Raw genomic sequence first — 14933 nt, forward strand, 5'->3', positions numbered from 1 at the left:
TTACATAATGTTTCCAACTGAGTCTCCTTCTATCTGTCCTGTCTTCCTATTCATCCAGTAATTGAAACATATATACTGCACTTGGGAGAGAACAGCTAGGAGTCCCCTAAAGGATGCTGCATGTGATCACTCTGCCCTGTATTTTCTGTCATTTACCCACCAGTGCTATCAGCCATCCCAAAGTATTCTCCCACCCTGGTCCTATGACCTACTAAGAGTAGTTATAATATAATTCACTAGAAAATACAAACTCCACTCCTTGAAATAAACTCTATGAAGGCAAGAATTTTTATCCATTTTATTCACTCCTGTATCTTCTACACCTGGTACAATAACCAACACTCCAGTATCTATTTGTTGAATGAATAAATGGATGAATGAATGAAGAACTATCTTTAGGTCACTTGTCATTTCCTGGCATCCTTTTATAATCCATGACACATTCACTTACCTTACAGATTTTTACACCTAAAGACTTCTTTCACACCCAGCCCCCCACATTCCCAGTGCCACAGAGGTACTTGAAGCCCTAAGCTTTAAGTCCATTTTGTTCAACTATTCCAGCACTCAAATCGCTGGGTGAAGGCTGATTTCATTTGCACACTTTTCCAAGTTAGTCCTTACTTGGACCAGCAAAGCTTCCTCAGCATCAAAAGTTAGCCAGTGTTGCAAGAATGGTATATATGGAAGACTAATCTAGAGTCAACTGACCAACTCAAACACAAAAGAACCCCCATGTGTTTAGCCAAAATCTTCTAGCATCACCTTGCACATAATAAGCTTCTAATAGGCATTTACTGAATTGGATAGTAAGTATGGAAATACAGTATGAATGTAATGTCTCTAAAGCATTTGATAAGTTATCATGTTATCCCAGTGAACAAGATAGTGAAATGTGGATTGGTCAATATAGTGCTGTTAAGAGAACTTGCTGCTAGAAAAATAACTATGTTTAAACTATGCTAGCAAATATTTTGTTTTGTTTTATTTGTCAGTCTGGTAGAATAGCATAGGGTTCTAGTCTTGGTTCTTAATGAGCATATCAATAACTTTACCTCCATTCTTTCTGAAGCTTCTGGCTAATGGTCAAGCCTAGACCATTCCAGGCTCTGGGCTAGATAGAAGTGAACTAGCATCATAATGAGAGTGTGAAAACAAGAATTTGATGATTCTCCCAAACACTTGACCCATTGAGATAAATGCTTTTCTAGCTCCAGTGATTTCTCTTAAGTAGACTAATATTATAGAGCCTTGCATATTTCTAAATTAATCTCTTATTGCCCACATTGCATGTTTCTATCCCCTGTACATCTCTCAGAAATATATCTCTCTTGTCTTGCCTCCAGTAATAGGAAATGTAAACAATTCCTATTATGAGAATGTTTTCCATATTATCAACTCTACATTTTCTTCCCTGCACTCCTCATTTAACTCCTAGCTTTGCCCTCTAGGTCCACGGGAGAAAATGCTGACATCTTTGCCTCTCAGAAACCAACTAAGCATGCCAGGCAGTTCTTGAGCCCTTTTTCCACCCCTCCCCACTCTCCCATCTGAATACACTTTCTTCATTTCCTACAATTAAAATTTCTAAACGATGCTAAGACTCATAAACAAGGTAACTCATAGAAGAAAGAATAGAACTTGGGACTCTAGTTGCTCAAATTTTAAAATTAGATATAGTGTTAATTTCTAGTTTTATAAATGGCTTATTTAAGGAATTCATACCACAGCCACTAATGTCAGATGCCAAAACAAAGGTGATAATGTTTGCCTAATATGGGTGCCAAAATCATCTTTGAGACAGGAAAATGTTAGTGACATTTTCTTTTCTCAAATTATTCATAGACTCAGAATTTTAAAGCTGCTCTTGTCACCCATACATTTCACAGATGATGAAACTGAGATCTAGAAGAATTATGTAACTAGCCCAAGGTTGGTTAGTAGCAACATTACAAGGCATTTCTGGACATCTCCCAAACAACAAATTATGATCCTATAATGTACCAATGCCTGTTCTTTCCTCCAAACTCCTCATTTCTTAATAGCATCAGCTCATTAACTTTGCAAGAAGCTAAATTTACATTGTTATTAATTATAACAATGACAGATACGCGAACTAGAAATTTCTGTAACGAATAGTCATCCCTCCTAATAATACCACAGACAAGGAAACTGAAGGCGAAGAAGGCCTTGATACTTGGAGAACACACTGCAATTTAGCGACAGAGCCAGCAATGGGGCCCATATCTTCTGTTCACAACCTAGAACTCTTCAGTGTTCTACACAAAAGATTAGCTAAACACCATCAACATTATAAATCTGAGATTGTTTTCATCTAAAAATAGGCATTCGTGACTGGGAAAATCTAGTTCTTTTAACGAGTATATGAGTTCTGTCTTACGGAAGTACTGGGCTAGACAACCATTTGTCAGAAAGATTGTAGAAGGGAGTTTGAACAACCAGTAGAGGTTCAACTTCAATGACCTCTAAAGTCCTTCCACCTCTATTATTTGACCCTGGACTGCCCCGGAACTGGCACCTCAGTTAGCCAGGGCATTTCCAGAGGCATTGTGCAATATCCTGTGGGGGTCTCCTCTTCTACTGTAGGTTGGACTCTGCCCTGCTGTTTCAGGCATTGCTCTATATCCAATTTACATGCAATCAAATACTCTAAGCACAGAAAGTGTAAGGAAATGCAGTTCTGTCATTTCCAAAGACAGACTACATTGCTTAGCTTTCAAAATTGCCTTGCCTAAATGAGCACTCCATAACTGAGCCTCCACATTCAGCTTTTACAGTTTGTTCATGTACTATGCTACTATCAGAATTAATTATGCAGCATCTTCATGAGGAGAAATCAGATTTGGATGCAAGTTAGGACAGAAAAGAAAATGGTGCACTTCCCAAAGGGAGATTTTACTGTATCTGATTCCCCCAAAAGTGCTGGAGTCCTTCCACACACGGACAGATTTTGGATGGCAGTCCCCAGCTGAGTTAGCCATGGGAAGGAGGAAGTTGACATGTTTGAGAAATGAAGAATCCGCCAACTAACAAGACTCTGAAGGCCAACACATTATTAACCCCCTCTTTTCTATGTCATTCCATTCCAGGCTGTAACTCAACACAAATCTGTCCGTTTGTTTTCCTGAATGGCTACTAAATATTAAAATGTACTGATTTTGGACTTTTTCTTTTTTGGCATCATGAGTCCAAGAGAAGAGATGTTGATTTTTTTTTTTTTTCATCTCAAAGGGGAAAAAAATACATTGAGTCAAGTTCCGAAAGTTAAAGGAAGCTTCACAAATTGTCACACTGAATATTTTTACATGAATGGGATTACCAAAAAAAAAAAAAAAAAAATCAAACTATCGGATAGCATTCACAGAAGCCAGATGCTGCACAGATTTCAGAAGAACAAATTTTGATGCTCTGCGACTCAGTGCCAAACAAAACAAACAACAGAAACAACCTGACAAGGTACCACAAACAGAAGACAGAGTGATAAGCAGAGAGTGAGTGCCTAAATCTGGAAAGCTCTAGTTTAAAGGGCGAGGATATTTTCTCTCCTCAGTGCCTGGACAGCGAGGAGATTGGGGGTATGGGGTCCTCAGGAAGGTTGGAAAGCAGTGTCCTATCTGCCTTGGGCAGCCTCCACCAGCCAACGATTGGTCTCTGAAGTCTAATCCACACACACCCTGCACTTCAGGGGTATGAAGGAAGGTTCCAGGGCCTCCTTCGCTGCCCATCAGCCCCGCCAGACTGGGGTGACCACATCAGTTCCGTCTGACACCAGCATCCGCACAATACAGGGAAAGCCCCTTCCCCCTCTTCGGAGGTTGGCACCACTTTTCTTCCAAACGGTATTTCCAAAAGGAAAGCACAACTTGAAGGAAGGAGCCCGGTTGAGAAAAGTCGAGTCTTTGACGGTTAGTCCCCCCTCACGGGGAGCAGCGTCAAGAAAAGACACACATGTCAGGCAGGTGTATAAAGGCAGAAAAGGACGGGGAGAGAGAGAGAACCGGGGAATGGGAGGCGAAGGCAGGAAAGAAGGAGACAGAGGCGGGAGGTGCGGCACGGACTTGAAAGGACGCGCAGGATGTGGACGAAAGAAGAGAGTCAAGGAGAGCGAGAAGAAGGGAGGCAGTGGGGAAAGAAAGGGAAGAGATAAAGACTGGAGGCGGCGGGAAGGATGCAAGAATGCCCGGGCGCGAGGCCGCGGCGGGGAGGGGGCTGCGGGGACCGGCGCGCCCCTGGGAAGCCGCGGGCTGCGCTCCACGCGCGGGCGCCGGGGACGCGGGGTGCGCCCGCCGCTCACCTTTCAGGATGAGGGTGTCGATGTCCCGGTCGATGCCCAGGAAGTAGCACTTCCTCCAGAGGCCCGAGTAGGTGGCGAAGAGGGGCCGGCCGCACTCGGCGTCCAGCCCGCCGAGCCCCAGCAGCGAGCGCCAGGACTCGGGGTCGGCGCGCCCCGGGCCGCCCGGGAGCAGCCGGCGCCCCAGCGGGGGCGAGTCCCTCAGCGGCAGGTGCGACAGCGGCATCAGGCGGTTCTTCTGGTCCGGGGGATCGGCGCCCGCGCGGCTGCGCTCGCAGCTCTCCTTGTGGCGCCGGGGGTCGGTCTCGTACCAGTGGTCGGTGAATATGGCCGTGACGAGCAGCCCCAGGGAGCACAGGCTGAGGCCGAGGCTGAGCGCCGTGACGAGCGCCCGCGGCTCCATGGCTTCCCGCCCCGCCGCAGCCGCCGGTGGGCTCGCGCGCCGCCGCCAGACACAATGCACTTGGCCCCAGCTCTCCGCCCGCTCCCTCCCTCTTCCCCCCACCTGCCCCCCACCTCCCTCCTACGGCCTCCCCGCCCTGCGCGCCCGGCCCGGCTCGCTCCCTCTCCCCCGGCCTGATCTCGCCTCCTACCGCCCGCCCGCCTCCGGCCCGGCCCCCGGGCTCCTAGCCCTCCCCCGCGCCGCTCTCGCTTTCTTGCCCCCCTCCTCTTCCCCAGCCCCCTCTCCTCGCCCCGGCGCCCCCCACCCCGCGCACTCCCCTCGCCCCTCTCCCTACCTCCTATCCACAGTCCGCCCTCCTCTCCACGACCCCCCTTCCCCTTTTAATCTCTCCTCGCCGCCCTCATCCTCCTCTCTCCCCTTAACCCTGTCCCTACTTTCCCCCGACTTTTCTCCAACTCTTCCTCTCGCTCTTTCCCCCACTCATTTGCTCCTCTGTTCCCCGGCTCCTGGTGCCTTTATATCCCGGCTCTGGACTCGGTGCCTCTCTCCACCTACCCCTCAGCACACCCCTCCCGTCCTCTTCCCTCCAACGACCTTAAAAGACATCCACCGACATAAGACTCACTCTTGTCACTTGTCCAACTTGATTTTGATCAGTGTCCCGTTTTGTACCCAGGAGCAAATCCCATCCAGGTCGGGCTGCGTGGTAGCGTTTAACTCCTTGGAATCTTAATCTGGAGTCCTAAGGTCCCTTTGTCCTGCCGCCTGCCGGATAAAGCCTCTGAGACCCCTAGGCAGCCAGCTGTATCTGTCGCAGCTCTTTTCCTCTCACATGCCCATCGCTTAGCCTCTAAGCATTCTCTCTGCTCAAGCCCCTCTTCTGAAAGAAAAGACACCGAGTGTCAGTGGAGCGATAGAATGATGACCAGAGATTTTTCTCCCACTTCAATTCAACCTGCTATGAGATGGACTTCTTTTTTCGTTGACTACCTCCATCTCCCGCCAGACTGACTGGCCTCCTGGAATTTCTAGAAGAGCCTGGAATCAATGAACCCTGGCAGTGGCACCTGCTCCATGAGGTGATTATTGCCTTTGCATACAGCAAGCCCCCAGTAATAAATCAAAGTAATGATTTTCTCCTGTGCAGGTTTCCCTCTTGGGCTGGGGGGTGGGGGTCGACAACCAAGCAACGCTACACACCAAAGTCAACACCTGAGCTTGGGGCAGTTCTTCCATCTTCCAGTCACAGAGGTTACTTCCAAGAATGGCAGGCAGATTCACATTTTCTGAAATGAGGAAACGCTAGTACCCGGGGTGCTAAGAGTTAATCACTTGTGCAGTATAGTCAGTCTATACCACAGAGGTGCAATACACTCGTGCCACTCAATGCCCTTGTGGTCATGTCAGAGACAGAAAACCATGCTGCATTGGCCCAGGGATGAAAATGCTTGTGTTCTTATGCTATGAAATATTAATGATGAAGAAATTATGAGGCATTCATTAGATGCTAAATGTCATTACTCCATGATTTAATGGGACTTATTAATTAGTGCCCTACATCAATTGGTATTAATATGCTTTATATCCTTCCTCTAGAATGACATCTGTAAACGTGGTATAAGGCTCTTGCTGGGATTTATTTTCATTGCTGTTTGTGTTTAGCATCTTCAGAGGGTACATTTCCAATGAAGATCGTGTGCCTATTCTGAGCTGTTCAGTTCATAGATAGATCACTTAAGCAAATCTTTCAGTTATATCGGACCCCCGTTCCCATTTCTGCTGACCTGACAGTGTGAATTATTGCTTGGATTTTCTCACAGTTTCAGCAAGATCTATGGTGAGCTCTAGTCTAATTAAGGAAGACAAAGAATTATAATTTTAGTGTTCCTCTCACCTATAAGCTTTTCCTTCACAGCAAACACTGAGCTCATCAAAGGAGTCTTATCTGGATTTACACAAAAATGATAAGACTTAGAAGCTTTCTTTAATTTATACTCTATAATATGTATAAAATCCTAGATCTTGATGGATGCACAGAGAGAATACCTGTAACTGTGAGTCCACAGTTGACATCTGAAATTCACTCAAGTCATCATGTGTTCTTTTATTTTTAAAAATGCATCTTGAGATAAAGTTATCAAAACCTTGGAAGCCCCAACGGTTGTCAAGCCTTTAGCAAGTCCTCATCCCCTTTTCAAGTCTTCGTCTGAAGTATTACAAGAAATAAATATTCAGCCACATTCCAGAGTCACCTAATCATCTTCACACAATAACCTTGTCTTCAGCTGGAGCTAGACAGAAGAAAGCCTCTTTTTAAGGCACTTCTGTTTAAATTAAAAGAACTTACCATTCTGTCTCATTTTCCTAGCTAGGACTCTTTGATCATACTCTTTTTAGAAAATAGCATTATTCTTGAAGTTCATTTATGTCTATGTTTAAGACCAGTCTCAGCATATAACCCAAAGGTTACTATATGATGGATTGCCCTTGACAGTATTTCATATAAAATGTCACACATTACAAATATGGGCCAGCAGTATGTAATGAGAGCGATGCCTCTGCTGGTGCAGCATTAATGACGCCAGCAGGGATGTGGCATATGATGTGTACACAGGCTTTGCTACAGCAACTGCACATTCCTCCATCTATGTTTTTAAAATTCCCCTTTTGGATACTTCCAACAATGAACTATCACCCAGTAGCCCCCTACTCTGTTAGGGGAGTGAAAAATATGAAGATGAGTAAGTGGTGCCCATCTTCAAGATATTCCCAGCCTAGTGGTGAGAAACAGATGCATAGACAGAATGAGAGGCAAATGCTGTAGTAAAAAAAAAATAAATAAAAGAGAACAAAGGGTCATGGGAACATGGACAATGAAGAGACTAACTGCCATGGGGAGTCAGGTGGGCTACATAGAGACAGTAACTGTTGAGTTCTTAAATGATGAGTTAAACTTTGCCAAGAGGATATCAGAAATATTTGTATTGCAGTCAGAGAATACCTCTTTGGCCTAGTGTCTACTTCATACATTTGGAGGCTTCAATATCTTAGGCCACTGTAAAATAAGTATTTTTTGTACATTTTTAAGTCATAAAGTTAACATGTTCTAATGACTGACTACAAGCTGGACAGCTGTAGATGAGTGGAAGGAAAAGTCTATACCTGAATATAATCAGTGTAGGAGGCCATTTAGCTCAGCATGGAGTCAAGATAATGGGAGATCAAATATCCAGCCAGAACACCTGGCATATCTTAGCTTTGGCTATGCTATGACCTCGATGTTTTCAAACTTAGCTTGTTTTTTATTTGTCTTAAATTTCTCTTTGCCATCTCCAGATCTGGTATCCCCAGTGCATCCCTCAGAGAAAAACAGAATCCCTCATATGACAGGGAGAGCCGGAGAATTTCCACCTGGGTATTTTACTGTGTTATTGGGCTCAAGATATTCAAAATTAAAGTCTCATATTTCCTTATGGTCCAAATGCCCTCCTCAACTCTTTTGCTGGTGTTATGTCACTCAATTCACTTAGACACAGTATTTTAGAATTATCACATTGACAAAGTTATAGAGATCTTTCCTTTGAAATTTCTTTCATCACTGGCCATCAGAGAAATGCAAATCAAAACCATAATGAGATACCATCTCACACCAGTTAGAATGGCCATCATTAAAAAGTCACGAAACGACAGGTGCTGGAGAGGATGTGGAGAAATAGGAACACTTTTACACTGTTGGTGGGACTGTAAACTAGTTCAACCATTGTGGAAGTCAGTGTGGCGATTCCTCAGGGATCTAGAACTAGAAATACCATTTGACCCAGCCATCCCATTACTGGGTATATACCCAAAGGATTATAAATCATGCTGCTATAAAGACACATGCACACGTATGTTTATCGCGGCACTATTCACAATAGCAAAGACTTGGAACCAACCCAAATGTCCAACAACAATAGACTGGATTAAGAAAATGTGGCACATATACACCATGGAATACTATGCAGCCATAAAAAATGATGAGTTCATGTCCTTTGTAGGGACATGGATGAAACTGGAAATCATCATTCTCAGTAAACTATCGCAAGGACAAAAAACCAAACACCACATGTTCTCACTCATAGGTGGGAATTGAACAATGAGAACACATGGACACAGGAAGGGGAACATGACACTCCGGGGACTGTTGTGGGGTGGGGGGAGGGGGGAGGGATAGCATGAGGAGATATACCTAATGCTAAATGACGAGTTAATGGGTGCAGCACACCAACATGGCACATGGATACATATGTAACAAACCTGCACATTGTACACATGTACCCTAAAACTTAAAGTATAATAATAATACAATAAAATAAAATAAAAAGAAATTTCTTTTATATCCACTCCTTCCTCTACATTTCTACCACTTGCTCTTACTGTACCTCTACCCCTCACATCTGTATTATATTACAGCTTCCTCCTTGGCCCCCATGACTCCAGGATCAACCTTCCTGCAGTTATCCTGGATATTGTTGCCAAATGCATATTCTTCAAGTGTTACTTTATGTCATCTTTTGGCTTCCAACTCTCCTTTCTGGGTTAGAGAGAACTATCCACTCTCGCATTCCAAAGTCCTTCTATGTTGCTCTCGGTATTCCCATGGCATTTACACATCACAACTGATGTGCAGGTCATGTTTAAATATTTAGAAAACAAAATACTTTTGCCCTCTCCAAACACACTTACCATAATATCTATGACATTCATCATATTTCTCTCTATAGTCAGGAACTTCTTTAAATAAATATTTCCTAAGAAAAAAGGTCCACGTACACACACACACACACACACACACACACACAAAGTGAGAGACAGAGAGAGAGATCTCAAACACAGAGCTATGGTAATGCTTTGTTGACATACCTGTGCTAAGCTAACCATCCTAACCATGCATATTCTAAAAGATTTTCACCCTGTCGCACCAGTGCTAAGATTAAAGGCAACATCTAGGCTGGGCGCGGTGTCTCACGCTTGTAATCCCAGCACTTTGGGAGGCCGAGGCGGGCGGATCACGAGGTCAGGACATCGAGACCACGGTGAAACCCCATCTCTACTAAAAATACAAAAAATTAGCCGAGCGTGGTGGCGGGCGCCTGTAGTCCCAGCTACTTGGAGAGGCTGAGGCAGGAGAATGGCGTGAACCCGGAGCTTGCAGTGAGCCGAGATTGCGCCACTGCACTCCAGCCTGGGCGATGCAGCAAGACTCCGTCTCAAAAAAAAAAAAAAAACAAAGCAACATCTTTCTGCATTTCAAACATTTAGATTCTTCAGTTTAAACTATGCATTTTAACCAAAACTACACACTAGGTTTCATAAAGAGTGTGAAAGTTTCCTCTTGGTAGTATCAGATTTTTTTCAGCATTCAATATAAGGATATAGTCAATTATATTGTTAACCTACAGATATATACAATATATACAAAATGTGCATTTTGCACATTTTTGAGGTGTCTTATGTTAAAGTCATCACTCTAACTTGTTCTCCTAAAACAATTTTATTTTAATTCAACAGCATATATTGAGCACCTTCAATGTAAGTTATTGTGCAAAGTCCCACTGGATTTTGTAAAGATGAAGAAAACATGGTCTGTGCCCTGAGGGAGCTTTAGGGTAGTTGGAGAGGAAGACAGAAATGCATGAAGCCACAAAGAAGAACAGCCTGCAACTAGTACTGTCACCAAGGTACAAAACAATGCAACAGGAAAACCTACTACAGAGAGATTCGTTTCTCCATTGGGAAGAATATGGGTAAGCCAAGATGCTATCTCAGTTAGGCCTTGGAGGAAAAGGAGTATTTTCTGTATGTGTGTCAACTCAGTCCAGGGCAAAGCCAAAAGTAAATTTTAGAAGCAGCACCTATCATAGTGCTCTGCTATACCCCACGCATGTGGTAAGTCATCTTGGCAGTGCCATTTTGTCACTGACTAGAAGCCTGGAACCATAAAATACCACAAAACCCCCAAAATAGACAGTGCCTGATAAGTTTCTCATTTCACTGACACACCGCAGAATGTCACCATTCTTTTTCACATTCCTGGATTAAGCTGTTTCCTTTTTGGAGCCTTTAAGCACATATGGTGGGAAAGGAAAAAAAAAAAGTTCAAAGAAACCCATAACCATGTTAAGTCCCACTTAAAGTGTGATGTTTTAGCAGATGGTGGCTCATTAATTGCCACACCTAACTGTATTCACCACCTTTTCTTTGTGTATGGATACTGAGTTTTGAAGTTGGGGTCTAATTCAGCTCATCTGGGCCATGTTTGACAAATAAGGCAGAATTAGATATAACTAAGATATTTGGTATCTCTGATTCACAACCACCTGTGATACTGCCCAGATGAACAAAAAAACCAGTATTTCCAGGTGTCTTTCCTCTTTTCTACCTTCAAACTTCTCTCTCTGCTGTGTCTGCTCAAAGCCACCAGGATCTGTGGAATGCACATGGGTACTGGGGTCAAACCACATGTAAATTCTAGACCCACTTCTTTCTACCTGTTCACCCTTAGCCAGTGACCTAATTTCCCAAACCACCTGAATTCTGAAAAATAGGGATATCACCATCTATCTCACAGGATGCATGATTCATGGTTATCACATGCTAAATACATTTCTCCCACTCTCTTATCCTCCCTACTCCATCCATGTAAACACATAAACATGCTTCAGAAATTCCAGAGGTCTATCATATTAAGACCATATAATTTAAATGTTATAAATACAAATGGCTAAAACGTTAATGACACATTATTTTTCTCATTAGTTATTGATAGTATTCAAATAAGAGAAACAATCTATACTCATCTATTCCATTAACATTATTGAGCACCCATGGGCCAGAGAAAGAGCATTCCAGGTTCCAGGCAGAGTGAACAGCCAGTGCAAGGGTCCTGAGGCAGGAAAGAGCTTTGAGGAACTGCAAAGAGACCTAGAGAGTAGTGAATGAGGGGCGGTATGAGATGAAATTGCAGAAATAGTCAATGCTAGATTATGCAGGCCTTGAAGGCCAAACTATGGAGTTTGGACTTTAGTCCAAAGAAAAACTTTGAAGAGTTTTAAGCAGGGAAGAGGCATTGATTAATGTTTTGCAATGTCACTCAGACAGCTATGTGAAAAATGGACTGAAGCTGGGGGTAGCAAGTGTGAAGGCAGGGAAGCCAGTCAGGAAGCTATTGCAATCATGCAGACAAGAAATATTAGTAACTTGGACTAAGGAGGCAGCAGTGGAAACAGAGAGAAATGGGTAAAGGTCAAAATCATAGAATTACATAGATGGTGCTGGAGGCCATTATCCTTAGCAAACTAACGCAGTAACAGAAAACCAAATACTGCATGTTCTCACTTATAAGTGGGAGCCAAATGATGAGAACTCATGGACCGAAAGAAAGGAACAACAGACACTGGGGCTTACTTGAGTGAGGAGGGAGAGGAGCAGAAAAAGTAACTGTTGGGTACTAGGCTTAGTACGTGGGTGATGAAGTAATCCATACAATAAACCCTGTGACATGAGTTTGCCTATATGACAAACCTGCACATGTACCCCCAAACCTAAAATAAAAGTTAAAAATAAAAATAAATTTTAAAAAATTACTGCGAGTGCGGATGAGGGAAAGAAGCGATCAGGAGCCATGCTACATTTCTGGTGTGAGTGCTTGAATGGTGCTGCCAATCTCAGTTGGAGAGGCAATTGGATGTGTGAACCTGAGAGTAAGGGAAGCATCTGGACTAGAGATTTAGATTTTGGCTATATCAGCGCATAGGTGCTATAAGCATACTGATAATTAAACTCATGGGACTTGATGAAATTGCTTAGGAGAAAGTATAGCTAGAAAAACTAAGAGGTCAATATCCAGGCTCTGAGGCACAAGCATTTAGATCTCCATTAGGGGAGGAGGTACCACAAAAAAGCATGAGAAGGAAAATGGGGGGAAAACTAAGAAAATATGTGTCCTCATAGCCAAGACAAGGGAATCTAATAATCTATGATGACACAGTGACAGTACAACATAGAGTCTAGGATGTGGCATCAGAGAGACTTGGATTTAAATTCTAGTGTGATTTGCACAATGGGGGAGTACTTAGCCTCTTCAGGCCTTGATTTCCTCATCCGCGAAATGGGGATAAGAATAATCATATCTTTCTTTAGAATGTTAGGAGCATCCAAACACATAATGGATATAAAGCACTTATCAACACAAAGAATGCAAAATCCGACCTATAAAAAGAGCTCAATATATGAATGACAGCTATTGTCATTGTTCTCATTTATCAGCTCCAACAATAATATTTGGTGACTGCTTACATTTGCAGGCCACAGTCCTGGAAGTGGTATAGAGCATTACTCTCCCAAGGATTATGCCCTAATGAAAAGCATGAAGACCTATCATCAGGCCCCTAAAAACCTAAAGCATCTTTAGTAATAGTGAAATGATGAGCATTCAAAAGCACGAGGGCCATTATATTCTTTCAATAGGCTATTTTGTTATGAGCCCATAAAAGGAGTTTAATGCTGTTTTGTGAATAGCAGAAATAAGATGCCAGAGTACGATAAGGTATCTCCATTTCTCAAGGTCTTTAAAATGGACTAGATAGAAAGGCCGCTATGGAAAAAGACTGCCCATAGCTACCACATTTTATGGGTACAAATCATGCTTGGAGAATAAAGGGAGTGCCTGGAACTTCCCCTCCCCGACCAAGGAGGAGGGGAGGGGACCTGGCAGCACAAGGAGACATTGAGCCAGCTGTGGACAGCCTCTGGTTGAGAGGAGAAAAAGAGACGGCCTCCTTCCAAGAAGGGCAGAGAGAAATGGCAAAAACTCAGGAAGGACCAAAGACTAGCAAAGATGTAACTGCTAGAAGCCAGAAGGCAACTTTTCCCAAGTGGTGAGAAACCCACATGAGCTAGGTCAGTATTCCAGATTTCCACTGTCAAGACCAGTAGACAAACACTGAGTCAGATATCCCTGAAAATGGTGAATTCAACACAAGTCCATTGGCATTTGCCCCCACCTCAGAGAACAAGGTTACTATTCTGGACCACTCTGATTTTGTCTTCAATTCTCGATTTGGATAAACCCCTTTAAAAATTACGTGAATCCAGGTAGTCATTAGCCAGTATATAAATAGCTATTATGAACCAGATACTCAGAAGAATACCTAACAATGTGTTGTGTTCCTTACAGCTCTAGGCATGCCAGGATTTCATCGGGCACTGTGAAGTGTAATCATCTGATATGCAGTGTTTGGAGAACCATCCTGTTCTTTTGGAAGGAGTAACCAATTTGGCAGGACTTGGCACATGTCTCCTCACAGCCGCACCTGAGCCCCATAATGAATGGGTGCCACATGGCATTGATGGTCACTCAAGTGAAGAAGAAAATGAAAGCTTCGGGACATATTACCATCTCACCTCCAACTATGCTATAGAGAGGCAGGACCTTGTCAAGGTCAGATTTATGAGGCTGATTAAAAAAGAAAGAGAGGAAATGCCCCAATGGCCAAAAAGGAATCCAAGTAGGTGTCTTTGACGTATGAGTTCCATCTGCCTAATTCATTTGGTGTCTGCAACCTGCATGTGACCGAGAGCCTCGGATTACATGAGTGGCAAGTTGGGGAAGGGTTGGCAGTGGGGAAGTTGTCTCTTAGCGTTTTATAGCCAAATCACCATGTGCCCTTCTGAATCCCGCTGAAACCAAATCACAACAGCAAGGGATTCCCTCCAAAGAATCCTAGTATTTAGCCAAAAGAAAATCCTGGAGTTTCAAACACTGAAGTTGAATCCCAAATATAAAATGTTATTTTCTGAGTATCTAGGGAAATTCTTTAATTTATCAACTTCCTTTTCTGAAAGGTGTCTGGCTGCTTTGGTCCTGAATTTCGTGGATGTAGTTTTAATTACTTGCTTTTTTCATTCTCACTCAGCAGTTTACCTTTTTTGTATCAACTACTTTTGCCAAGAAGCCCAGGTTCTTTCTGTCAATAAAATGAGAATTTACAATGGCTCTCATTGCAGAATTAACTGGGTTTATAGGGCCCCCTTTTTTATTTTTGTTTTTGTTTATATACTTTTTTTACTTTAAGTTCCAGAATTCATGTGCAGGACATGCAGGTTTGTTACACAGGTATATGTGTGCCATGGTGGTTTGCCGCACCTATCAACCTGTCACCGAGGTTTTAAGCCCCA

General features: G+C 43.3%; 1 protein-coding gene across 3 annotated transcripts in view; it reads right to left on the reverse strand.

The window, feature by feature from the left end:
• The window catches only part of TMEM178A (transmembrane protein 178A), a 55265-nt gene extending 49431 nt beyond the window's left edge, over positions 1-5834 (reverse strand). The window contains exon 1 of one of the 3 annotated variants that reach the window (XM_055243030.2): positions 5341-5834. Coding sequence is in view for 2 of the 3 variants with exons in the window: in XM_055243029.2 (XP_055099004.1) it covers positions 4316-4715 (400 nt within the window). In the remaining variant the exon portion in view is untranslated. Of the gene's footprint in view, positions 1-4315; positions 4972-5340 lie in introns of those variants that run through there. The other 2 variants (XM_055243029.2, XM_055243028.2) reach the window with 2 other exon arrangements.
• Positions 5835-14933: the final 9099 nt, after the last annotated feature.

Source organism: Symphalangus syndactylus, chromosome 14, assembly GCF_028878055.3.
Source record: "Symphalangus syndactylus isolate Jambi chromosome 14, NHGRI_mSymSyn1-v2.1_pri, whole genome shotgun sequence".
Lineage (NCBI taxonomy): Eukaryota > Metazoa > Chordata > Mammalia > Primates > Hylobatidae > Symphalangus > Symphalangus syndactylus.